Source organism: Eulemur rufifrons, chromosome 7, assembly GCF_041146395.1.
Source record: "Eulemur rufifrons isolate Redbay chromosome 7, OSU_ERuf_1, whole genome shotgun sequence".
In the NCBI taxonomy this organism is placed as follows: domain Eukaryota; kingdom Metazoa; phylum Chordata; class Mammalia; order Primates; family Lemuridae; genus Eulemur; species Eulemur rufifrons.
Genome location: NC_090989.1, coordinates 229,628,249 through 229,650,543, shown reverse-complemented (window position 1 = coordinate 229,650,543; position 22,295 = coordinate 229,628,249). Strand labels below are relative to the sequence as shown.

Below are 22,295 nucleotides of genomic sequence, written 5' to 3'. Positions count from 1 at the left end.
TATGGTATGTAAATTATATCTCAATAAACCTATTCTTTCAAAAAAATGAAAAACAAGGAAAAGAAAAACACAAAAGGAAAAGAGGAAAGCCGGGCACGGTGGCTCACGTCTGTAATCCTAGCACTCTGGGAGGCTGAGGCAGGTGGACAGCTCGAGGTCAGGAGTTCGAGACCAGCCTGAGAAAGGGCGAGACCCCGTCTCTACTAAAAAAAAAAAATAGAGGGAAATTATCTGGCCAACTAAAAGTATATAGAGAGAAAATTAGCCAGGCATGGTGGCACATGCCTGTAGTCCCAGCTACTCGGGAGGCTGAGGCAGTAGGGTCGCTTGAGCCCAGGAGTTTGAGGTTGCTGTGAGCTGGGCTGACGCCACGGCACTCACTCTAGCCTGGGCAACAGAGCGAGACTCTGTCTCAAAAAAAAAAAAAAAAAAGGAAAAGAGGAGGAAAGAAGAGAGGAAGGAGAATAGTTATCAAGCTTCAGGTTAATAACTATCCTCTATGAGAAACTAATGAAAACTAGAATACTCTCACACCTCTATAACCCATACATCGATTTCTTTGGCTTCTATGAGCCACCCTTGATTTAGGGGAAAAAAAAAAAAAAAAACCCTTAGAACATTGGTCTCCAACCTTTTTGGCACCACGGACCGGTCTCATAGAAGACAATTTTTCCATGGGGATGGGGATAGTTTCAGGATGATTCAAGCGCATTACGTTTATTGTGCAGTAAAACCTCTCTGGTAATGATAATCTGTGTTTTCAGCCACTTCCCAGTGCTAGCATCACTGCCTCAGCTCCACCTCAGATCATCGGGCATTAGATTCTCATAAGGAGTGCACCACCTAGATCCCTCGCATGCAGTTTACTGTAGGGTTCACACTTCTATGAGAATCTAATGCCACCACTGATCTGACAGGAGGTGGAGCTTATACGGTGATGCCAGCAATGGGGAGTGGCTGTAAATACAGATGAAGCTTTGCTTGCTCACTAGCTTGCCCACTGCTCACTTGGCCCACAGCCCAGAAGACAAACTAGTATAGTTAGAAGAAAAATAATTATTCTTTGGAAAAATCAAATGTTCCACATGTATTAACAAAAGCAAAGATTTTGCAAATATCTTCCTTTGGAAAAACCAGTATCTCACATCATGACAACTAAGAGCATAATTTAAATGCCAAGTGATCGTTTTTTATTTAAAAGATCTGAGGATAATCACCTTTGCAAGTCCTGCTCGATGGGCTCCTTTAGACTCCATGTATGCAAGGTATTTGTTGAACTCCCGGAACTCCTCCATGGTGGGTCTGAAGGTCATTATCTTACAGCTGGGGTTCAGAGGACTCTCCGCCTCGGCCACCTCCATGACAGCGAGGGCAGTCTCTGCAATGAAGACAACATGGTCATCATACTGAATTATTCTGTGCTTAGGGTCAGTGGTCACTTCTCTCAAATGGCATGGAAGCTCCCCAGCAGGAACTCTTCTCTCTAGTGACTTCCCACTCCTAGGGAAACTCTCTCACCTCTCTCTGGACTCCTGAAAGAAGAAGAGCCTCTAACTGCTCCTCCTGCCAAGTTCCTATTCCTGTCGTTGAATTCCTGTCCTGACTGTGCTCCGGCCTCCTCAGAATTCTCCCAAGTAAAAACGAGTTTTCTACCTTTGGAAGTTTACAAGATGCTGCTCCCGTGTACCACTTCTGAAAAGACACACACGTGCACCTATATAAAGGCCTAGACTAGGTTCAACATCCCCAGAACAGAATTTACAGATTGTCATAACATACTTTCCTATAATAATTTACAAACCATTCATTCAGCAAAATAGGCATCAAGCTAAAGTACTGGAAACACAGAGAGGGGTGAGATTTGTCTTCACCTTCCAAGCTCACTGTCTAGAGGCTGAACAAACTTCACTACAAAAATATACACAGGAAGGAAAAACTAACTCCACCTGGGTTAATGGGAAATCACTTCCCCAGAAAGGGGCGGAGTTAGGAGTTATAAGAAAGTACAGGAGTTGGCCAGATGAGAGAAAGAACATTCCACAGTGGAAATATTTGGAAGTATTGCAGGAATGGAAGAAGTTTAATGTGTCTGGAGCTTAGAAAGCAAAGATTACAAGAGATTTTTTTTTTTTTTTTTTTTTTTGAGACAGAGTCTCACTCTGTTGCCCAGGCTAGAGTGAGTGCCGTGGCGTCAGCCTAGCTCACAGCAACCTCAAACTCCTGGGCTCAAGCGATCCTCCTGTCTCAGCCTCCCGAGTAGCTGGGACTACAGGCATGCACCACCATGCCCGGCTAATTTTTTCTGTATATATTTTTAGCTGTCCATATAATTTCTTTCTATTTTTAGTAGAGACGGGGTCTCGCTCTTGCTCAGGCTGGTCTCGAACTCCTGAGCTCAAACGATCCGCCCACCTCGGCCTCCCAGAGAGCTAGGATTACAGGCGTGAGCCACCGCGCCCGGCCGATTACAAGAGATTAACGAAGAAAAGTTGGCGGTAAGTTTTGCTATGAAAACTTGGACTTAATCTTTCTGTCAATCGACAGGATGATTCCTTCAACAAACACGTACTGAGCGCCCAGCAAGTGACGGGCACAGGGAACGCGAAGGCGAAGCAGCAGCGCTGGAGACACTGCCTCTGCCCACCTCCGGGTTCATTAGGACCTGAGCATCTGACAGCTCAGACAACAAATCCTATCAGAACAAATTTCTTTTTCCTTTTTTTTTTTTTTCAATAAATTTAATTTGCCTGGCAGAAAGAAAATTGGGAAGGGGGGACGGGGTGGATAAAAGGAGAAAACATGTTATGAGTTAACAAGAGGTGAAAACAGAGCAGGGCTACAGATAGCAACACAGTCATCATTAGGTTAAAGAAAGCTTAAATTAGTATCTATTCCACAATGTGAGGGATGAGGAACATAAAAATTAAACCCCACCACCCTTTAGGAGTTTATAATCCAAACGAGAAAATAATCTGCACAGAGATGTATTAATACATGGCAGAAAATATTCTGGATTCTCCCTGCCTCAGGAAGGGGGCATGCAAAGAAAAAAAAGCTTCCAGGCTACCTCCTTACCCGCCTCCCTTCACACGTACACAGGAGCACGCAGCCAAGGCCATGGGCTGCACTATAGAAGTCTCTCTATATACAGTGACCACATGGTCCCTGACAGGCGTCTGGATCTGGCCCTAGCCCAACTATTGTGGCCTCGTCCACATCACTGCCTGCATTGTAGTCTGTGCTCCAATAATACTGACTTGTGCCTCTGTACACAAGTAAAGTTCTCTGTGCCTTTGCACAAGTTATTGGAACAGCCTATGCCTGCTTCCTCCTCACCTGGCAAACTCCTGCCCACCCTTGAGATTTCCCAACCCTCTGGAAGAGGCCTGGGTGAACCATTCCTGTGTTCCCACCTCCCTCTTTGCAATCCTCATTACAGCCTGTCTCAACTGTTGGCACTTCCGACCACCCACTGAGCCATCACGTCCTCCAGGGAAAGGCAGACTCACCATCTCTTTAAGTCTGGCACCCAGCCTGGCTCACAATATCTGCTGCAATAATTATTTGCCAGCTGAATGAAGGAATAAGTGCCAAGTGCTAACATATTTACATAAAATGATAACAAATTCAGGAAGAGGAAAGAATTGGTCCCAAACACAGTAAAGTTACTTAGAAAACAGATTCATTTGCATGACTGGTAAAGAATATTAGAATAGAAAAATCTGAGCAGTGAGAAAAGGGAAGCCCACATATTACCTTTTTAGAAACATTTGGTACACAGAAGGCAGAGTTCCTTTTCCCTGAGCCAACAACAAGGGTGGCCTGAGGATTTCTCTAGGCAGAGGAATAAGCCACTAAAGAAGAAATTGGAAGTCCAGCCAGTCATTCAACAGTTATCTAATGCCTAAAAGCTGGGCAGGTATTCATCAGAGAATGAAACAACGTCTCAACGCTGATGGAGTGAAATACACAGTAAGTAAGTAGTATGTGCTATGAAGAGGAACCCAGGGGAAGGCGGATAGAGTGCAAGGGACAGGCTTGCTGTGGTACACAGGGTAGGCGAAGGAAGGCACAGCAGAGAAGCAGAGACCTGAAGGGGGAGGTAATCATACGGACACATGGAAAAGAGCATTTTGGGCTGAGGCAACAACAAGGAAAGAGCCTCTTGGGCTCTTCAAGGAAAAGCAAGGAGTTAAGTATAGCTGCTACTCAGTGAGCAAGGGGAAGAATGGTGAGGGGTGAGGCTGAGGAGTAAAGGAGTTTGGCATGTACTATGACTGACACGAGAAGTAATTGAAGGCTTCCCCCCCTTCTTGTTATCTAGTTCTTCATACTCAAACATCCATTTCCATCCAAAGAGACGACACTACCACCCTTCTGGACAATCTGATGCAGAGAAGTGAGCTGGCTTACATTTTGAAAATCTCATTCTGGGCCGGGTACAGTGGCTTGTGCCTGTAATCCTAGCACTCAGGGAGGCTGAGGCGGGAGGACAGCTTGAGGTCAGGAGTTCCAGGCCAGCCTGAGCAAGAAAGAGATCTCATCTCTACTAAAAATAAAAAGCAATTAGCTGGGCAACTAAAATAGAAAAAATTAGCCGGGCGTGGTGGCACATGTCTGTAGTCCCAGCTACTCAGGAGGCCAAGGCAGGAGGTTCACTTGAGCCCAGGAGTTTGAGGTTGCTGTGAGCTAGACTGATGACACAGCACTCTAGCCCAGGGAACAGAGCAAGACTCTCTCTGTCTCAAAAAAAAGAAAGGAAAAAATCTCATTCTGGCTCTTGTGTCTAAAAGGACAGGGCTGCAAGCAGAGAGATCAGCAAGGAAGCAATGTGCACTAACCCAGGCAAGATGAGATGGTGGCATGGCTCCGTGGTGGGCAGAGAGAGCTGAGAAGATTGCAGATATATTCTGAACAAAATTCCTGACAGAAGTGAGAGAAACAAGAGTCAAGATTTCTGGTCTAAGCTACAGAACAACGGCTCTGACAAGAAACTAAGGCATGGAGACCGTTAAGACATGCAGCAAATTGGTATCAAACCTCAGCCCTTGACCTAGTTTGCTAATTGGTCTGAGAAATATACTTTGCCCCTTCCTAGCATCACTACTCCCTTGATTACACAAAACTAATTCTACCTACAAATCAGGTACATATATTAAAGACCTAGTTAGCTTAGGTTTTAGACCTTTCTCAATCTACAAAGTTAATACATGACCATCATAAATTTTTAAATATGTTAAAGTATCTAAAAACTTAACTTTGACCCCACCACCTAGATCTTTGCCAACATGATAGGCAAAAAATATCTAGGGTTAAATTTCATTTCTTTCTGGTCTTGACCTGGAGCTCCTTAAGTGCTCTGAGATCCAAATGCTAGATTTTAAAAAACAAGAGTTTCATTTCTTTGATTATTAGTAACACTGATCATTTTTGAACACACATAACCCTTCTGATTTCTGTTTTTGATTGCCTACTTATATTCTTTATGCTTAGAATGTATAAAGTTTCTGCTGAGTTTCTAGTCCACGTCTATCATCATTAAACTTAATCATGCTAATGCAATTAAATTCCCGGCCCCTCCTCTTTCTCTTTTACTTTTGTTTCTCTGAGACAAGAAGAAATATAAGTTTAAAATGCTCTTGCAGTAATGTTTCTGGGAAACAGTGGAAGCATTTCCTAATGTTTCCTGTTATATTTTGCAATAAGCAACACCATGATTTTTAGCTGAAGGTGATGCAATAATCATTTTTTCAAATGCTATCCTTTTTTTTTTTTTTTTTTTTTTGAGACAGAGTCTCACTCTGTTGCCCGGGCTAGAGTGCCGTGGCATCAGCCTAGCTCACAGCAACCTCAAACACCTAGGCTCAAGCCATCCTCCTGCCTCAGCCTCCCGAGTAGCTGGGACTATCAGCATGCGCCACCATGCCTGGCTAATTTTTTCTATATATATTTTTAGTTGTCCATATAATTTCTTTCTATTTTTAGTAGAGACGGGGTCTCGCTCTTTCTCAGGCTGGTCTCGAACTCTTGAGCTCAAACAATCCGCCCGCCTCAGCCTCCCTGAGTGCTAGGATTACAGGTGTGAGCCACCACGCCCAGCTGCTACCCTTCTTTTGAGATTGAGTCCCCAAAGTGAATAACAACAATATCTCTCATGCTAACTTTGTTAATTTGCTTCTATAAAGCTGGCCTTTAATATTTCTGAGACCACCTAAAGCAAATAACCATATTTATTGCAAGTAATCTAAGAATTTTTTTAATGAGCTAAAAATCTTTTCTATTAAGTGAAGAAAAGTCCAGCACTAACTCATACTTATATAACTTCCTCCCATCTTCATTTTTGAAACTGTTTACATTATCATAAAGGAAAAATATCTACACTTCACATTCCAATGATAATACATTTTTATTTGGTAATAAAAAAAAAAAACGAGGCTGGTGCTTTCCTGCCAAATATCACGTTATATGCTATATTGCTTTCCTTGTGTCTTGTATTTCTTATTTGTATTCTCTTATTTAAACAACTTCTGTGAGCTAAAAACTGATGGCTCTCATCATGTGAATATTAGTTTCTTCAACAAGGCCTGTCATGCCAGGCACAATGGCTCACACCTGTAGTCCCAGCACTTTGGGAGGCCGAAGTGGGAGGATAGCTTGAGGCCAGGAGTTTGAAACCAGCCTGGGCAACACAGCAAGACCCTCCCTGCCTTTACAAAAAAATTAAAAAATAGCTGAATATAGTAGCACACACCTGTGGTCCTGGCCACTCAGGAGGCTGACTGAGGTGGAAGGATCGCTTGACCCTAGGAGCTCACAGCGGCAGTGAGCAATGATCAGGCCACTGGGCCATGGCACTCTACCCTAGACAACAGAGCGAGACTCTGTCTCTTAAAAAAAGAAAAAACCAAGGCCTTCCATGGAACTGATCTACACTACTATTAATAACTATTATACCTCTGAAGAGAACAATTCTAAGATCTACCATAAAGCACAGCCCCTGGAAGATACAGCACTCACCAGTTTAGCAGATAGTGCATTAGGCTAAAAAAAGAATGAACCTGGGCCCTGCTTGAGGCAGATGGATGTCCAGCCTTTTAGTTCCAACTTTGCAGCTCACTAGGTTTAACCTCACGGTGAGCCAAGCAAGCTCCTGCTTGGTTGGGCATCGTAATGGGTTGACTTGTGTCTCCCAAAAAGACATGTTGAAACCTAACTCCCACTACCTTTGAATGTGACCTTATTTGGAAACAGGGTCTTTGCAGATGTAATCAAGATAAAGTCATAGTCAATTACAGTGGGCCTTAATCCAATATGACCGGTGTACTTTTAAGAAGATAAGAGACAGACACAGAAGAAAGAACACCATGTGAAGATGGAGGCAGATATTGCACTCAGGCTGTGGTAAGGCAAGGAATGCCAAGGACTGCTGGCAAACACCAGAAGCTAAGAGAAAGGGATAGAACACATTCTTCCCTGGATCCTTTAGAGAAAGCATGGCCCTGCTGATACTGCGATTTTGGCCTCCTAGCCTTCCAGAACTGTGGGAGAATAAATTTCTCTTGTTTTAAGCCATCCAAGTTTGTGGTAATTGTTACAGCAGCCCTAGGAAACTAACACAGGCATCAAGGGCTAGACTGGAGGGAAAGAAGTAGAAGACCACATTCTCCAATCTTAGCTTTATCAATAGTAAAGTTCATATACTCTCATCTTCCATCTAACTTCATCTTTCTCAGATGGTTCTAGGCTTGGGAGGGAAAGGGCCATTAGCACACTACCCAGGTACTGAATCACACAGGGCTTTAAAGGCTGCCCTTTCCTGTCGTCCCAGGTCCCCACAGGCCTGGGCCCTAACAAAGCAACACCGCAACGAAAAGCCCTTAGCCTGTCGACTCTTTTTGCCTGAGCCAGGCCTCATTTCTCTCCCAGAGGTCCAGACACTTTTTCTTTAATCCTTTGGTCCCATTAGATCTCCACTCCATCTTGTTCCACCAGCCTGCAGAAACCACGACTAGGAATGGAAACATGAACTCAGAGAGACAGTTCTAGGACAAAAGAGCCAAGGCAACAAATGAATCAGTGCAGAAGTTCCTTTCACTTCAGTTCAGAGCCTAGGCTGCATCCCAAAAGGAGGCTCCTGAGAAGGAGTGATACAGGTAATTATGTAAGTGCTCCCCAGCCATCTATATTGGCCAACGCACAATCCTGATCACATCCCTCTTACACCTTTGGTGGATGGGAATGGGCAAAGGCGTTTTCCTGGGCAAACTGATTAAGGCTTCTCCTTCTCCTGTTCACCAGAGATCTGGCATGATTAACAGATACATAGGCATTTGGGCTGTCATTTCCTAATAATAAGAACAAGAGCCCAGAACAAGTATTCAGAAAAGTCTGCTGAAGCCAGCAAAATTGCCCCAACAACTCATTCTTGGCTCTACCCAGCATGGTAACTGCTTTCCTGGGTCAGGCTATATTCAGGCCTAGACTGAATATAGGGGCAGGAGAAGCAATTTTTCTTACATGATGCCCACAAAGTAACTGATTCTGATTGCAAACCTGCAACTTCCTCCCAGCACTAAATCTTACAAAACATTTAATTTATGTGTCCACTTCAACCTTGTATCAATTTTTCAAACACATTGGATCAAATTTTAATTACATCTGCCATTGCCTGTTTTTTCCATTCTCTATCTTTTATAGTACTATAAATGTCCATCAATAGGGGACTTGTTGAATTAGTGTGGTACTTTCATGAACAAAGTAGAGGTAATCTAAAAGCAATGAGGAAGATCCTGAAGTATAAATCCAGAGTTATTTCCAAATTATACTGTAAAATGTAAAAAGCAAAGTACACAACAGAATTTGTAATATTCTACTTTTAGCATAGGGATTGAGATTCAAACCAATAAAAACGGTCACCTATAGGGAAAAGCAGAGACATGGAAGGAAGCAAAACGTCTGTGAATGTAGTTCTACGTATACTTTTCACTCTGGAATCATGTAAACCATTTGTATAATTTTAAAATTAAATTTTTAAAAAATATGTCCTAAAAACTGAAAAATTAACCTAACTATACATTAAAAGTCAGTGGCATAAGCAAATAAGGAAAAGAATTGCTTAACTAATTCTGAATCACAGTATTTAGGCTGTAAATCCTAGCAGGATATATTTTGAGGATATAGAACAGAAAAAAAAAAATTAAGTTACATTTAGTTGTCAGATTCTTAGTAGTAATACTGGTATTTTTTAATTATTACAGATATAATATGCAGCAAATAAGTAATAATGTCAATGTCCCTAGGAACCAAATTTTCGTTTTAAATATAGAGACACCCATATAAAATCAAAAAAGTTGCACAAAAACGTAATTAGAATTTGAAATATCAATATGAACTCATTATTTTTTCTCTTAAAATACCGTGTATTTCCCAGTACTGCCCAAAGAAAAGGGCATAGAAAGAAAGATAACAGAGTAGCAAAGATTATCCAGTGCATACAAATTGTGGTCTCTACATACCACGTCCCAATAAAAAGAACCTGGGATCTTTGAAGAAAAGGCTAGTTCTAGATCTGGGAGAAGAAATCTACAAGACGTGACTGGACCATGTTGCTCCAGAAAGCAAGCAAGCTATCAAACGCTAATGGAAGGCAGACATCACTGCAAAATGAACATCAGTGCTGGAGAAATTAGATGGCACGTGCCTCATGTGCCTCCTGATATGCTGTCCTAAGAAGGACACAACATCACGTATGTGGCATTCCTGCCGAAGATGTATAACTTAAATCTAATCATGAGACAATATCAGAAAAGACCAAATTAAGTGACATTCTTCAAGATAAGTGTTTTTGGCAGGACACAAGGGCTCATCCCTGTAATCCTGGCACTCTGACAGGCCGAGGCAGGAGGATCGCTTGAGCTCAGGAGTTCAAGACCAGCCTGAGCAAGAGCAGGACCCCATCTCCACTAAAAATAAAAAAATTATTGAAAATGCTACAAGAAGATTGTGAAGAAAAAAATCAGCCTGGTGTGGTAGTGTGTGCCTGTAGTCCCAGCAACTCGGCAGGCTAAGGCAGGAGAATCACTTGAGCCCGGATTTGAGGTCGCTGTGAGCAAGGCTGACACCACGGTACTCTAGCCCAGGTGACAGACTCTGTCTCAAAAAAAAAAAAAGATAAGTGTTTTGTACTCTTCAAAAATGTCAAAGTCATGAAAAAGACAAAGAATGACAAACAATTTCAGATTAAAAGACTAACACAATGTATAATCCTAGATTGGATCCTTGGATCCCAAACCAAAAATAAATTTTTTGTCTTTTCTTTTGCTTCAGGGAATGCTAGAGAGACAAATGTTGACATTTGAATAAGATCTGTATATTTACATAATAGTACAGTATCAAGATTAATTTCCTGATTTTGATAACCACACCATGGTTATATAAGAGAATGCCCTTGTTTTTAAGAAAGGGGTATTATGTACACATACACATACACCCCACAAGAGAGGGGTGAGAGAGAGAGCGCAAGCGAGTGAGCGCATGTGCACATACACGAGAGAAAATAAGCCTGGAACTTTAACATTTGAGAAATCTGGATGAAGGGTATGAGGGACATCTTTGCTCTGTTTTACAAATTTTCTTTAAGTCTAAAATTATTTCAAAATAAAAAGTTTTTTAAAAACTGATGGTGTCATGCCAAAAGGACATAGGAACTTTGGGGGAGAAGAGATACTCATGGTGGCCCAATCCAGGCTGTTGGAACCTGGCTGCGGTGAAGAGGATATCCATGCAACCGTGGTGGCAGCAATGGGAGACTGACTACATAAAGGCTTGCAATGGGAACCAAGTTCTTTATGTCAGAGAAAGGAGTGTACAACTATAGACAGGGAAGAAATGAGTTAACCTGTGGTGCTGAATTGGAATTGGAGGTATTGGTGTAAAGTCACAGTGTGTGTGCATATGTGTGCATGTATATACGTGCATGTGACTATGTATATTTATAGCATGCGTATATGTATACACAGAAAATTCCTTAGCTCTGCCCACTGTGAGGCCTTGGGACCAGCAACACTCCAATAGCAATGAGTGTTGTGGAAACCACAAGGGGTTTTGGATCTAGGTCCAGCTGCTCATTGCAGAAAGATCCAATCACTGAGACAATGAGGCTTGCCAAGGAAGAAAGGAGTTTTTAATACCACAGAAGCCTTGTCTAGAGAACAGGAGAAGCTCTGACTAACAGAGATCATGGGCTTTTAAAGGAGGAGCCACATGCATGGAGGCCAGGTTGCAGGCAGGCTGTGGTGTAACTAACCAAGGGCCACCTGCATAGGGGGCAGGTTGTGGGGGATGGTGAATCTTGGGTCAGGAAGTCTGTATAGGGGCTTTCAGAATTTCTGCTCTTTTGTCTTGCGGAAAATCCACCATTTCTATTCTAGGAAACAACTCAAAAGGTCAAGTGGTTAGTAAGGGAGAGGATTACATAGGGGTCACTGAAATTTGTTCAATGGGGCCAGTTGCATGACCTCTCAAATCTTGGTTTTTAAATAACATTCTCTACTTAAAGGAACCAGAGTTTCTTGGATAAAAGACTGACTCCAGGGCTGGAGCACAGAAAGTAGGAGATAAGCCTGGAATATCTTATTGTACTAGAAAGTAAACAAATGCTCAAAACACAATGGAGATATGCCTAAAGGACATACAATCCAACTTGAAGGGGTTTCCACTAGCTACATCTGGGAAAAATTGAGCATCAAAATAAATAATGATAGTAATAAACTATAACCAATTAAATAAAACAAGAAACCATGAGTCCATAGTGAAATAAACACATTACTAAATATTTTTAAATCTGTAAGTCTATAATATTCTTTTTTAAAAAATCAGTCACCATTGGAATGTATCCACATATTGCTCCACAGATTTATAAATAAAGGGAAAGAATCAAGCCTTTAACTTGCTGTTCCTGAACAAATGATATTTTAGGCTAAGCAAAGACTTGATGGCATAAAGTTCTTTTCAGAAAATTTCCAACTGCTAAATGTAGAAGAATTAACAGAATTATAATATAAGATCACCATTTTTATAGTCCCTAATAAAATAAAGAATCTAAGGGACCATCCTCAATGGATGCTAAAATCACGAGGTGACAAGTTAATAGTAAGCTTTATAATGTAGGAATCAGGCTCATCACAGTGAAATAACGAGACACGATATGATGGAAAGAAAACACACAACACCACGTGTTAATCATTCTTACCTAAAAAAGTAAATCTGAAGCTAACCCAAGTCATGGAAACTACCAGTTTCAGGAAATAGAGCGGGTAAAGGAACAAGTTGAATATCGCCACAAGAAAGCACTATGCCAGATCCTGAAGGTGAGCCAGTCTACATTCCAAAAGCCAATGAGGAGCAGTCAGGGGTGAGGATAAGGGACTGTTACAGAGTGAAAAAAGACCCATGATACAGAGGAATAAAAACTATATGCATCAACTACTAGCCACTGGATATTTGCACAAAAAAGCAAAATAATGTAACAAAAGACAAAAATAAGATTAAAGAACAACAGCACAACTAGAACAAAGGTCTTTACTATGTTTTATATGTATACATATATAAAATAAAACAAATCTATATACATATCTATACTCTATTATTAACCTGAGAATGTATTAGAAAAGTTCTCATTTAAATGGCACAAATTAGGACACTGAACCCTTTAGATTCAACACTCTGGCGCTTTTTTTCCCCCGTGGACTCTCTGCACTATTACTTTCAACTTGCAATGGTCAATGGCTAAATATGTGCGTTCCTTTGTCACCAGTTAGCTTCCACTAAGTAGGCAACTATTAGAAAATGGGGGCCAGGTGCCGTGGCTCACGCCTATAATCCTAGCACTCTGGGAGGCCAAGGTGGGAGGATCATTTGAGCTCAGGAGTTCGAGATCAGCCTGAGCAAGAGCGAGACCCCATCTCTACTAAAAAAAAAAAAATAGAAAGAAATTATCTGGACAACTGAAAATATATATAAAAAATTAGCCAGGTGTGGTGGCGCATGCCTGTAGTCCCAGCTACTTGGGAGGCTGAGGCAGAAGGACCACTTGAGCCCAGGAGTTTGAGGTTGCTGTGAGCCAGGCTGACACCACAGCACTCTGGCCCAGGCAAGAGTGAGACTCTGTCTCAAAAGGAAGGAAGGAAGGAAGGAAGGAAGGGAGGGAGGGAGGGAGGGAGGGAGGGAGGGAGATGGGAGAGGGGGCGTGCTGATAAACTTACATTTAGTCTTGGCATGTGCCATGTGCAACACAATAACCACCTAATTTGTTTTGTTAGAAATCCTATCATCCTTTCCCCAATGAATGAAAGTTTCCATTCATCTCAAACAATACAATGATTAGCAACCATATTGAGTAATTAGGCCATGCAGAAATATTTAGGTTAAGACACCAGAGTAAACAAAAGGTTACTGTAACAGAAGAGGACAGTTACTCCCCTTTCGAGCAACTAAACTAAATTGACATCACAGCAGGGACTTAGCCAAACTGAGGTCATTTTATACAAAATTACCACCACAGTGGGAGTTGAACTAAATCATTTTATAAATCTCTTTCAAACTATGATTGTCTCACTTAAGAGGCAGCCAGTTAAAGACACAACACACCCTAGAGCCAGACGGACTGGATTCTAGTCCCACCCAAAAGTCTCCTCCATGTAGTAGCTATGTGACCTCAGGAAAGTCAGGCCTCTGTTTCCCCATCAGTAAGATGGGGTAACAATACGGATGCGACTGCATTGTGATGAGGTTCCAATGAGAATGTAAATGTAAGAATTTAACACATTGCCAGGCTGTAGTAACATCTGTGTGCTGGCTTTGGAAAAAAAAAAAGAAAAGACATGCAAATTAAATTTCTTCTATTAGCTTCTTTCCCACTGCCTACAGATGCTCAAATTTATCCTAAATAATTTTTAAACACTCCCTGTATACTATGTCCCCTCCTAGACTCACCCAAGCTACAGCCTTCTCTCCCCAACCCCTTCCAGACAAACCTCGACAGAGCATAGCCTAGACTCACTTTGTCCAGTTCACCTCCCACTCAGTCCTCGTCCCCACTACAATCTGATGTCTGTCTCCACCAGTGCACCGAAATCACTCTGGAAAAAGTTGCCAGTGACTTTTCAGTTGCTACATTCAAACTGTTGTTTTTAGCCCTCTTAGCAACTACTCTGGAGAAACCCTCTCTGGCATGGTTTTTGTGGAAGGTGGGATAGCATCTCCCACTCCCCCTCTAATGGTCACTCTACTCTCTGGAACTCCTTTCCAGGCCTCTCCTCCTCAGCCAACCCCTTCACTATTGGTATCCACTGCAAGGTTCTTCTGTGGTTGTCGTCCCTTTCCACCTGACAGAGACTCTGGCAGATTTCATCCCTGCTGGCCTCAACTGTCCTTACCAACACCTCAGAAACACAGGCCTCTAACCCCTGAATCCAAGTCAAGTAAATTTAAATGCATATTGAGCACAGCCATTTGAAGATGAATCTTAAGCTGTACAGAGTCAATACTGAATCTGAAATTTACCAAGTGTAAAAAGAAATCTTCCTCCAAAGACTGCTCTCCATCTCATAGTCTTGATCATGACTCATCAATCAATCCACCCACAGTTTAGCTTGCCTCTTTGTGGCCAGCACTGTCCAGAGCTAATCTTCAAAGAGCTTACAAGTGCAAGAGGGAACAAGTACACAGGTAGTTATTATACCACAAGCCAGGTGCTGCAGTAAAGGGCAGCACAGAGCACAGGGGAGCCATTGGAACAAGAACAGTGGGAGCTACCCTTTAACAGGGTAAAGGTGGAGAGGGAAGTGGGAAGTGAAAACATCTCCTACACAGCAAGCCCATCCTCCACTGCAAGGCCCACATCAAAATCCCAGAAGCCATCCCAAGCCCACCTTCTCTCACTCTCCACTCCTAAGTAGTGACCATTGTTGTCTACTCAACTTCCTGAGCATCTTTCATATCCATTCTCTAGTCCCCATGCCAACTGTTACTATCCTAAGTCAAGCTCTGGTCCTTCCTTTCCTCAACTACCTCAAGAGTCTTTGCTGATTTCCCCATCTTTAGTTCAACTTCTTTGATTCTCTTCTATACATCTACAAAAATACAGTGCAAATTCTCTAGACACAAAACTGATCATGTCATCCCTCTGTGAAACCCGTTAATAACTCAATACCATCCCTTTATGGAGCCATGGATCTACCTCCTGCCTTCCCATCCAGCTTCAAAGACTCCTTTGGCACAAATGAAACCTTTGCTTCATTCTAATCACTCAATGTTACCAATGAAGCCACGCCATTTTCCTCCTTTGCTGTGCTACATATAGACATATGTGTCACATGTATGCCGTTACTGAGTACTTCCTGTGAGCCAGACATCTGCTAAGTGCATTGATATGCATTCTCTTATTTAAATCTCATAATAATTCCATTGAGAGAGTGACCATGAATGTCTCTATTTCACTAAAGATGGAGAATAAATGCTTGCCCAAGGTCCCCAAGTTAGGAAGAGCTGAAGATAAGATCTGAGCCTAATCTAAGATTCTAACACTCACATTCCTAACTATTGTACAATTTGCTTATCCTTCCCTCAGTCTCACCTATCTGGCAAAACCCAATTTTCACTATTTAACTCACGTGCAGATTGCATTATAAAGTCTTTTGGGCAACACTCCTCATCAATGATTTCCTTTTTAAATGTTCTCCTCTTTGCAATCATTAAAGTACCAGGAAAAAAGAAATAAATGCTCTCCTCACCCTCACTCTATGAAAAATATAATCAATTTTTATTATTCCTGTATTCTGCATTTGTAAAATCACCTACTCACTAACATTTATTTATAATTCCAAAGCAATACTTGTGGCCCTTGCATGGTGATTCAAAGACATGCACAGAGCAATGAAAAATTTAATTTCCTGATGCACGCATTCCCAGCTGAGGTCAAAAAAGGCCTACTTGGCCGGGCACAGTGGCTCACGCCTATAATCCTAGCACTCTGGGAGGCCAACTCGGGAGGACTGTTTGAGGTCAGGAGTTTGAGACCAGCCTGAGCAAGAGTGAGACCCTGTCTCTACTAAAAAATTGAAAAAAATTAGGCAACTAAAAATAGAAAAAAATAGCTGGGTGCGTTGACACATGGCTGTCATCCCAGCTACTCGAGAGGCTGCCGCAGGAGGATCACTTGAGCCTAGGAGTTTGAGGTTGCTGTGAGCTAGGCTGATGCCACTGCATTCTAGCCTAGGCAACATAGCAAGACTCTGTCTCAAAAAAAAAAAAAAAAAAATCTCCTTATTTCAGTTCTCATACTGAAAACAAGATGTCTTTCTGCAGTTTATTTACTCTGTTTTTTGCATGTTTTAGGTTTTTGTTGGTGATTTAGATATTTAAAATGGCCCCCAAGTGTAATGCTGAAGTGCTGTCAAGTGTTCCCGGGCACAACAAAGATATGATATGGCTTATGATTTAAAAAAAAAAAAAATGTGTTACATAAGCTTTGTTCAGTCATGAGTTACAGTGTTGTTGGCTTAAAGTTCGATGTTAATAAATCAACAATTAGATATTAAATAACGTGTCATTAAACAGAAACACACATAAAACAATACTATATGTTGATCAGTTGATGAAAATGCTGTGACCAGAGGATGGCAGGAACCTAACCCTGTATTTCCACTAGGAGCAATGTTTCAGTATTCACTAATTCAGTGCTCATGGTGACTTGACAGAACCTAACTATCATTAATCAGGAGAATCAACTATATCTTAGCCCTCATAATAAGATCATTCATGAAAAAGCCCCACCTACAGGAAGCTTCCACAACGACATGGGTGAGTCCAGGAAGCCAATCCTACACACTGCAAGTGACATGAGCTGGCTCAGTCACTCCCCCAGGAACTCAGAACTAGGGAACAGAGAGAATGTCATGAGAGACTGTGGCAGCCTTTGTCTGCCTTTTGCATAAACAAAGAATGGGAGAAGGAAGGAGATAAGCAGAGAAAAGTAGAATCAAGAGAATGCACAGCTCCAGAAAAAGATATGAAGAGTGGGGAGAAACCAAGTCTAAATCATTATAGGCGGCCGGGCGCGGTGGCTCACGCCTGTAATCCTAGCACTCTGGGAGGCCGAGGTGGGCAGATCGTTTGAGCTCAGGAGTTCGAGACCAGCCTGAGCAAGAGCGAGACCCCATCTCTACTAAAAATAGAAAGAAATTATTTGGACAGCTAAAAATATATATAGAAAAAATTAGCCGGGCATGGTGGCGCATGCCTGTAGTCCCAGCTACTCGGGAGGCTGAGACAGGAGGATCGCTTGAGCTCAGGAGTTTGAGGTTGCTGTGAGCTAGGCTAACGCCACGGCACTCACTCTAGCCTGGGCAACAGAGTGAGACTCTGTCTCAAAAAAAAAAATAAATAAATAAATCATTATAGGCAAGTCGTACAGTAGATGTTTTAGGAGTCTGCATGTTCAACAGACTGCAGAGTCTGGAGAGCCGCAATCTACATTACAACAGACATTCCAAGTATGATTAAATTTGTCCAATCTAAAGAGAATTGAATTCAGAACTGGGCAGAGTGGGGAGAGAAATGGAAACCTGTAAGGCATTCTTCTTGCTGTTAACGGTTCAGTAGAGGTGGTTCAGCTCTGAAGTAATAGTTCTGCCACTATTCCTGATCCCCATATAATTACTAAGATGGTGTGTTCATGAAACAAACAGATGCAGCAACTTCCTGCTCCCCAGATCTCAGCCAAGGTGCTATGATCCTGGACGCAGATGCTTCAGTTTTCTATTTGTAGCAAAGATAGCAATTCCCTTGACAGCCCGTCCTGCGATCGTGTTCTGCGAGACATCCCTGGGGACCCAGCCAAGAGCCTACTCCTGCAACCTTCAACAACGCTCTAACACCTAACTGCCAATGTGAAATCCCTTTCAGTTTAAGTTAACAAGAGCAGCATCTATTATCTGTAATAGTATCTTGACTGATACGATTATCAAATATAAATTGATCACAATGGAGTGGGAAAGAAACCTGGCATACAATAGTAGATGAGCATGAAATGAAGGTTTTATTCATTATCTATTTGCCTTTTAATAGTAATCCCTTCTAATAATCCATTTCTTGCTGTAATCTTAATGAAATTAACTTGAATGACTCAAAATTTCTTCCATAGCATTGAGTACAATTAAAAATTAAGCTATTTAACAAAACTGGCCAGCCCCCTATTGCTACTTATTCTTACTGGCCTACTTTAGCAGAAGCTCCCAATCACCCTCAGCTTAACCAGATAAGAGATACTCCGCATTCTCTCTGAAAAACACCACTGATTCCTACACACAAGACTAAGTAGGTGTGTCTATTATATCCAAGTATCAGTTGATTTCTGTGCTTAGCAAGTCAACAGTGTTTATTTCCAATCCAGTTTATGCCAACTGTGACATTGATATATAATTAAATATTATATAAATAGATGAAACGTGAATACAACAATGTTATTGTTTATATAAAATTTAAGTTGAATCCTTTGGAAAGCCCCAATAAAGATGAGATGATAAAAAAAAAAAAAAGAAAATCCCAAATGAGGTGATGTGTGGGAGTTAACAGTTAAAGGTTAGGGAGGTAGAGGAATTTGTAAAAATCTAGAAGGATTCTGGCTCATATTATTTCAAGTGACCTAATTCTCACTCCACTTTAAAAAAAAAAAAAAAAAAGAAAGTGAAAGTGGTAGATGCTGTATTGTTGGTGCTGTTTCTGCAAGAGAAACAATGCAGGACTCCAAGGTATGGACCTTTACTCAATGAAAAGGCTTTGTAGAGCTTTGCCCTACAAGAAGATAGGCAAATGAATACATACTTATTAAGTTTTAAGTAGAAATAAAATAACAGATGCATCTTTCTTTATGTTTCACATCTTTAAACAATTAAAAACTACTCAACTTTTGAGAAGAACTACTGTCTTATAGGCATGAAAATGATCAAAGGGGCCAGGAACAGGGGCTCACGCCTATAATCCTAGCACTTTAGGAGGCCAAGGCAGGATGATTGCTTGATGCCTGAAGATAAAGACCAGTCTAAGCAAGAGCGAGGCCCTGTCTCTCTGAAAAATTGAAAAATTAGCCAGGTGTGGTGGCGCCTGGCTGTAGTCCCAGCTACTTGGGAGGCTGAAGCAGGACGACTGCTTAAGCCCAGGAGTTTGAGGTTGCAGTGAGCTATGATGATGCCACTGCACTCTAGCCCGGGCAACAGAGCAAGACCCTGTCTCAAAAAAAAAAAACATGAAAGGTCAAAATTTATAACTGCACATAACTATTTCCCTTAGCCCCTCCCCATTACCAAGGCACCCACCCCTGCTTTAGGAAATAGTCAAATCAGTAACAGAGTTTAATGTGAGTTAAAGAAAAACTGGGCTGGGGATGGTGGTAAGGAAAGAAAAACTACCTATTGGGTACAATGCACACTATTCAGGAGATGGGTACACTAAAAACCCAGATATCAGCACTATGCAATTCATCCATGTAACCAAAAATCACCTGGACCCCCAAAATCTATTGAAATAAAAAATTTTTTTAAATTAATCCTAAGCAATGTGTCAGAAATTACAGTTATAAAGTGTAAAAATTTTTAAAATTTAAAGTATTATTTAAAAAAAATTAAACAAATAGCAAATGTCACAAAATTATACTTGTTACTATTGCAAATAGTATTTTTTAAACTTTATTTTTTTGGTTTTTTTTGTTTTTTTTTTTGCGACAGAGTCTCACTCTGTTGCCCCGGCTAGAGTGCCATGGCATCAGCCTAGCTCACAGCAACCTCAAACTCCTGGGCTCAAGCGATCCTTCTGCCTCAGCCTCCCGAGTAGCTGGGACTACAGGCATGCACCACCGTGCCCGGCTAATTTTTTCTATATATTTTTAGTTGTCCAGCTAATTTCTTTCTATCTTTAGCAGAGACGAAGTCTCACTCTTGCTCAGGTTGTCTCAAACTCCTGAGCTCAAACGATCCGCCCACCTTGGCCTCCCAGAGTGCTAGGATTACAGGTGTGAGCCACCGCGACCGGACTGGTATGTCTTTTTTAAAAGTATTTTTCCTTTTGTTGCTGGCATATAAAAATGTCATTAATATTTTAATTGATCTCATATCAATTAGCACACTCCGCTGCTAACAATCCCTTGTTTCCAATAATCTGTCTATAGACTCTCTAATGTAGTCTATCTAGATAATCACATAAAAATTATTTGAGAATAGTGATATTTTTGTTGTTTCCATTCACCAGATTTATTCCTTTAATTTCCCTTTCTCTTTCTCTTCTCACTAACTAGCCTAGGACACCCCAGTGCAAAAGAAAAGTGGCAACAGTGGACCACCTTGTCTTACAAAAGCAGTGCTTTTAACCTTTTCTCTTCAAAATAATGCTTACTAGGTAAAAGTATTCTTCAACAGATTAGGAAAGTTCAGTTCTATTCCTTTCTTTAGGAAGTTTTTTTGTTGTTTGTTTTTAAATCACAAAGAAGTGTTGAATTCTATCAAATGTTTGTTCTATAGCCATTATGATGGGTTTTCCTCTTTATCTACTATGTAATTAAATATGATTCTAATCTCGAACCAACCCATACTACTGGATTACACCCAACTGGACAGTGATGCATTATCAGAACTGCACATTGTAGAATTCTCTGTGCTAATTATTATATGTATTATAACTATGTTATTATAATAATATGATATTTCATATCCTGTCTTCATAAGTGAGGCTACTTGGTCACTTTTTATTTAGAGATAATATCGGCCGGGCGTGGTGGATCATGCCTGTGATCCTAGCACTCTGGGAGGCCAAGGCGGGTGGATCATTTGAGCTCAGGTGTTTGAGACCAGTCTGAGCAAGAGCAAGACCCCGTCTCTACTAAAAATAGAAAGAAATTAGCTGGACAACTAAACATATATAGAAAACATTAGCCAGGCATGGTGGCACATACCTGTAGTACCAGCTACTTGGAAGGCTGAGGCAGAAAGATTGCTTGAGCCCAGGAGTCTGAGGTTGCTGTGAGCCAGGCTGACACCACAGCACTTTAGCCCGGGCAACAGAGTGAGACTCTGTCTCAAAAAAAAAAAAAAATAGAGATAATATCAAACTTATAGAAAAACTTCACCATCAATTTCAAGGTACAAACATAAATGGTACAGGAGTTCCTGGGAAAAAGAAAACACCATAGGTGGGCACTACAGGAGAAGGCTTAAAGAAAAGGTGGATTTGATGGACCCCTCTTTGGCAGGCGGTGACCTGCGTCCGGTCTCCTAGGGACTGAGACCACCCCATTCCATCCACTTTAAAAAATAAAAGAGAAAAGGTGGGTTTGAGATGAGCCTTGAAGATAAATGGGATTTGAGTCACAGAAAGATGAGTTCTCCTTCTATGGGGGTTAGGGAGCACACAAAAATAATTTCCAATTGTTTATGGATCAAAGGCAACAATGGCTCTCAACCAGTGGTGATTCTGTCCCCTTTGGGACACTGGCAATGCCTGAAGACATTTTTGTCACAACTGGAGGCGTTCTAGTGGCCTCTGATGGGTAGAGGCTAGATATGCTGCTAAACAACCTACAATTCATAGGAAACTGCCCACAATAAAGAATCATCAAGCCCCAAAAATGTCAGGAGTGTTGTCATTCAAAAGCCATGCACTAGGGCCTAGAAAAATTCTAGCCTATGTTAAAGAACAGACTTGTACAATAATATTTACTGCAGCTTTTTTTTTTCTTTTTTTTTTGAGACAGCGTCTCACTCTGTTGCCCGGGCTAGAGTGCCGTGGCGCCAGCCTCGCTCACAGCAACCTCAAATTCCTGGGCTCAAGCGATCCTCCTGCCTCAGCCTCCCGAGTAGCTGGGACTACAGGCATGTGCCACCATGCCCAGCTAATTTTTTTTTTTTTTTTTTTTTTGAGACAGAGTCTCGCTTTGTTGCCCAGGCTAGAGTGAGTGCCGTGGCATCAGTCTAGCTCACAGCAACCTCAAACTCCTGCGCTCAAGCCATTCTACTGCCTCAGCCTCCTGGGTAGCTGGGACTACAGGCATGCGCCACCATGCCCGGTTAATTTTTTTCTATATATATTTTAGTTGGCCAGGTAATTTCTTTCTATTTTTAGTAGAGACGGGGTCTCGCTCTTGCTCAGGCTGGTCTCGAACTCCTGACCTCGAGCAATCCACCCGCCTCGGCCTCCCAGAGTGTTAGGATTACAGGCTTGAGCCACCACGCCCAGCCTACTGCAGTATT

General features: G+C 41.6%; 1 protein-coding gene across 2 annotated transcripts in view; it reads right to left on the bottom strand.

Moving 5' to 3' along the window:
• The window catches only part of KDM4C (lysine demethylase 4C), a 355,559-nt gene that overhangs the window by 313,731 nt on the left and 19,533 nt on the right, over nucleotides 1-22,295 (bottom strand). For both annotated transcript variants that reach the window (XM_069476472.1, XM_069476471.1), the window contains exon 2: nucleotides 1,218-1,378. Coding sequence is in view for 1 of the 2 variants with exons in the window: in XM_069476471.1 (XP_069332572.1) it covers nucleotides 1,218-1,361 (144 nt within the window). In the remaining variant the exon portion in view is untranslated. The remainder of the gene's footprint in view (nucleotides 1-1,217; nucleotides 1,379-22,295) is intronic.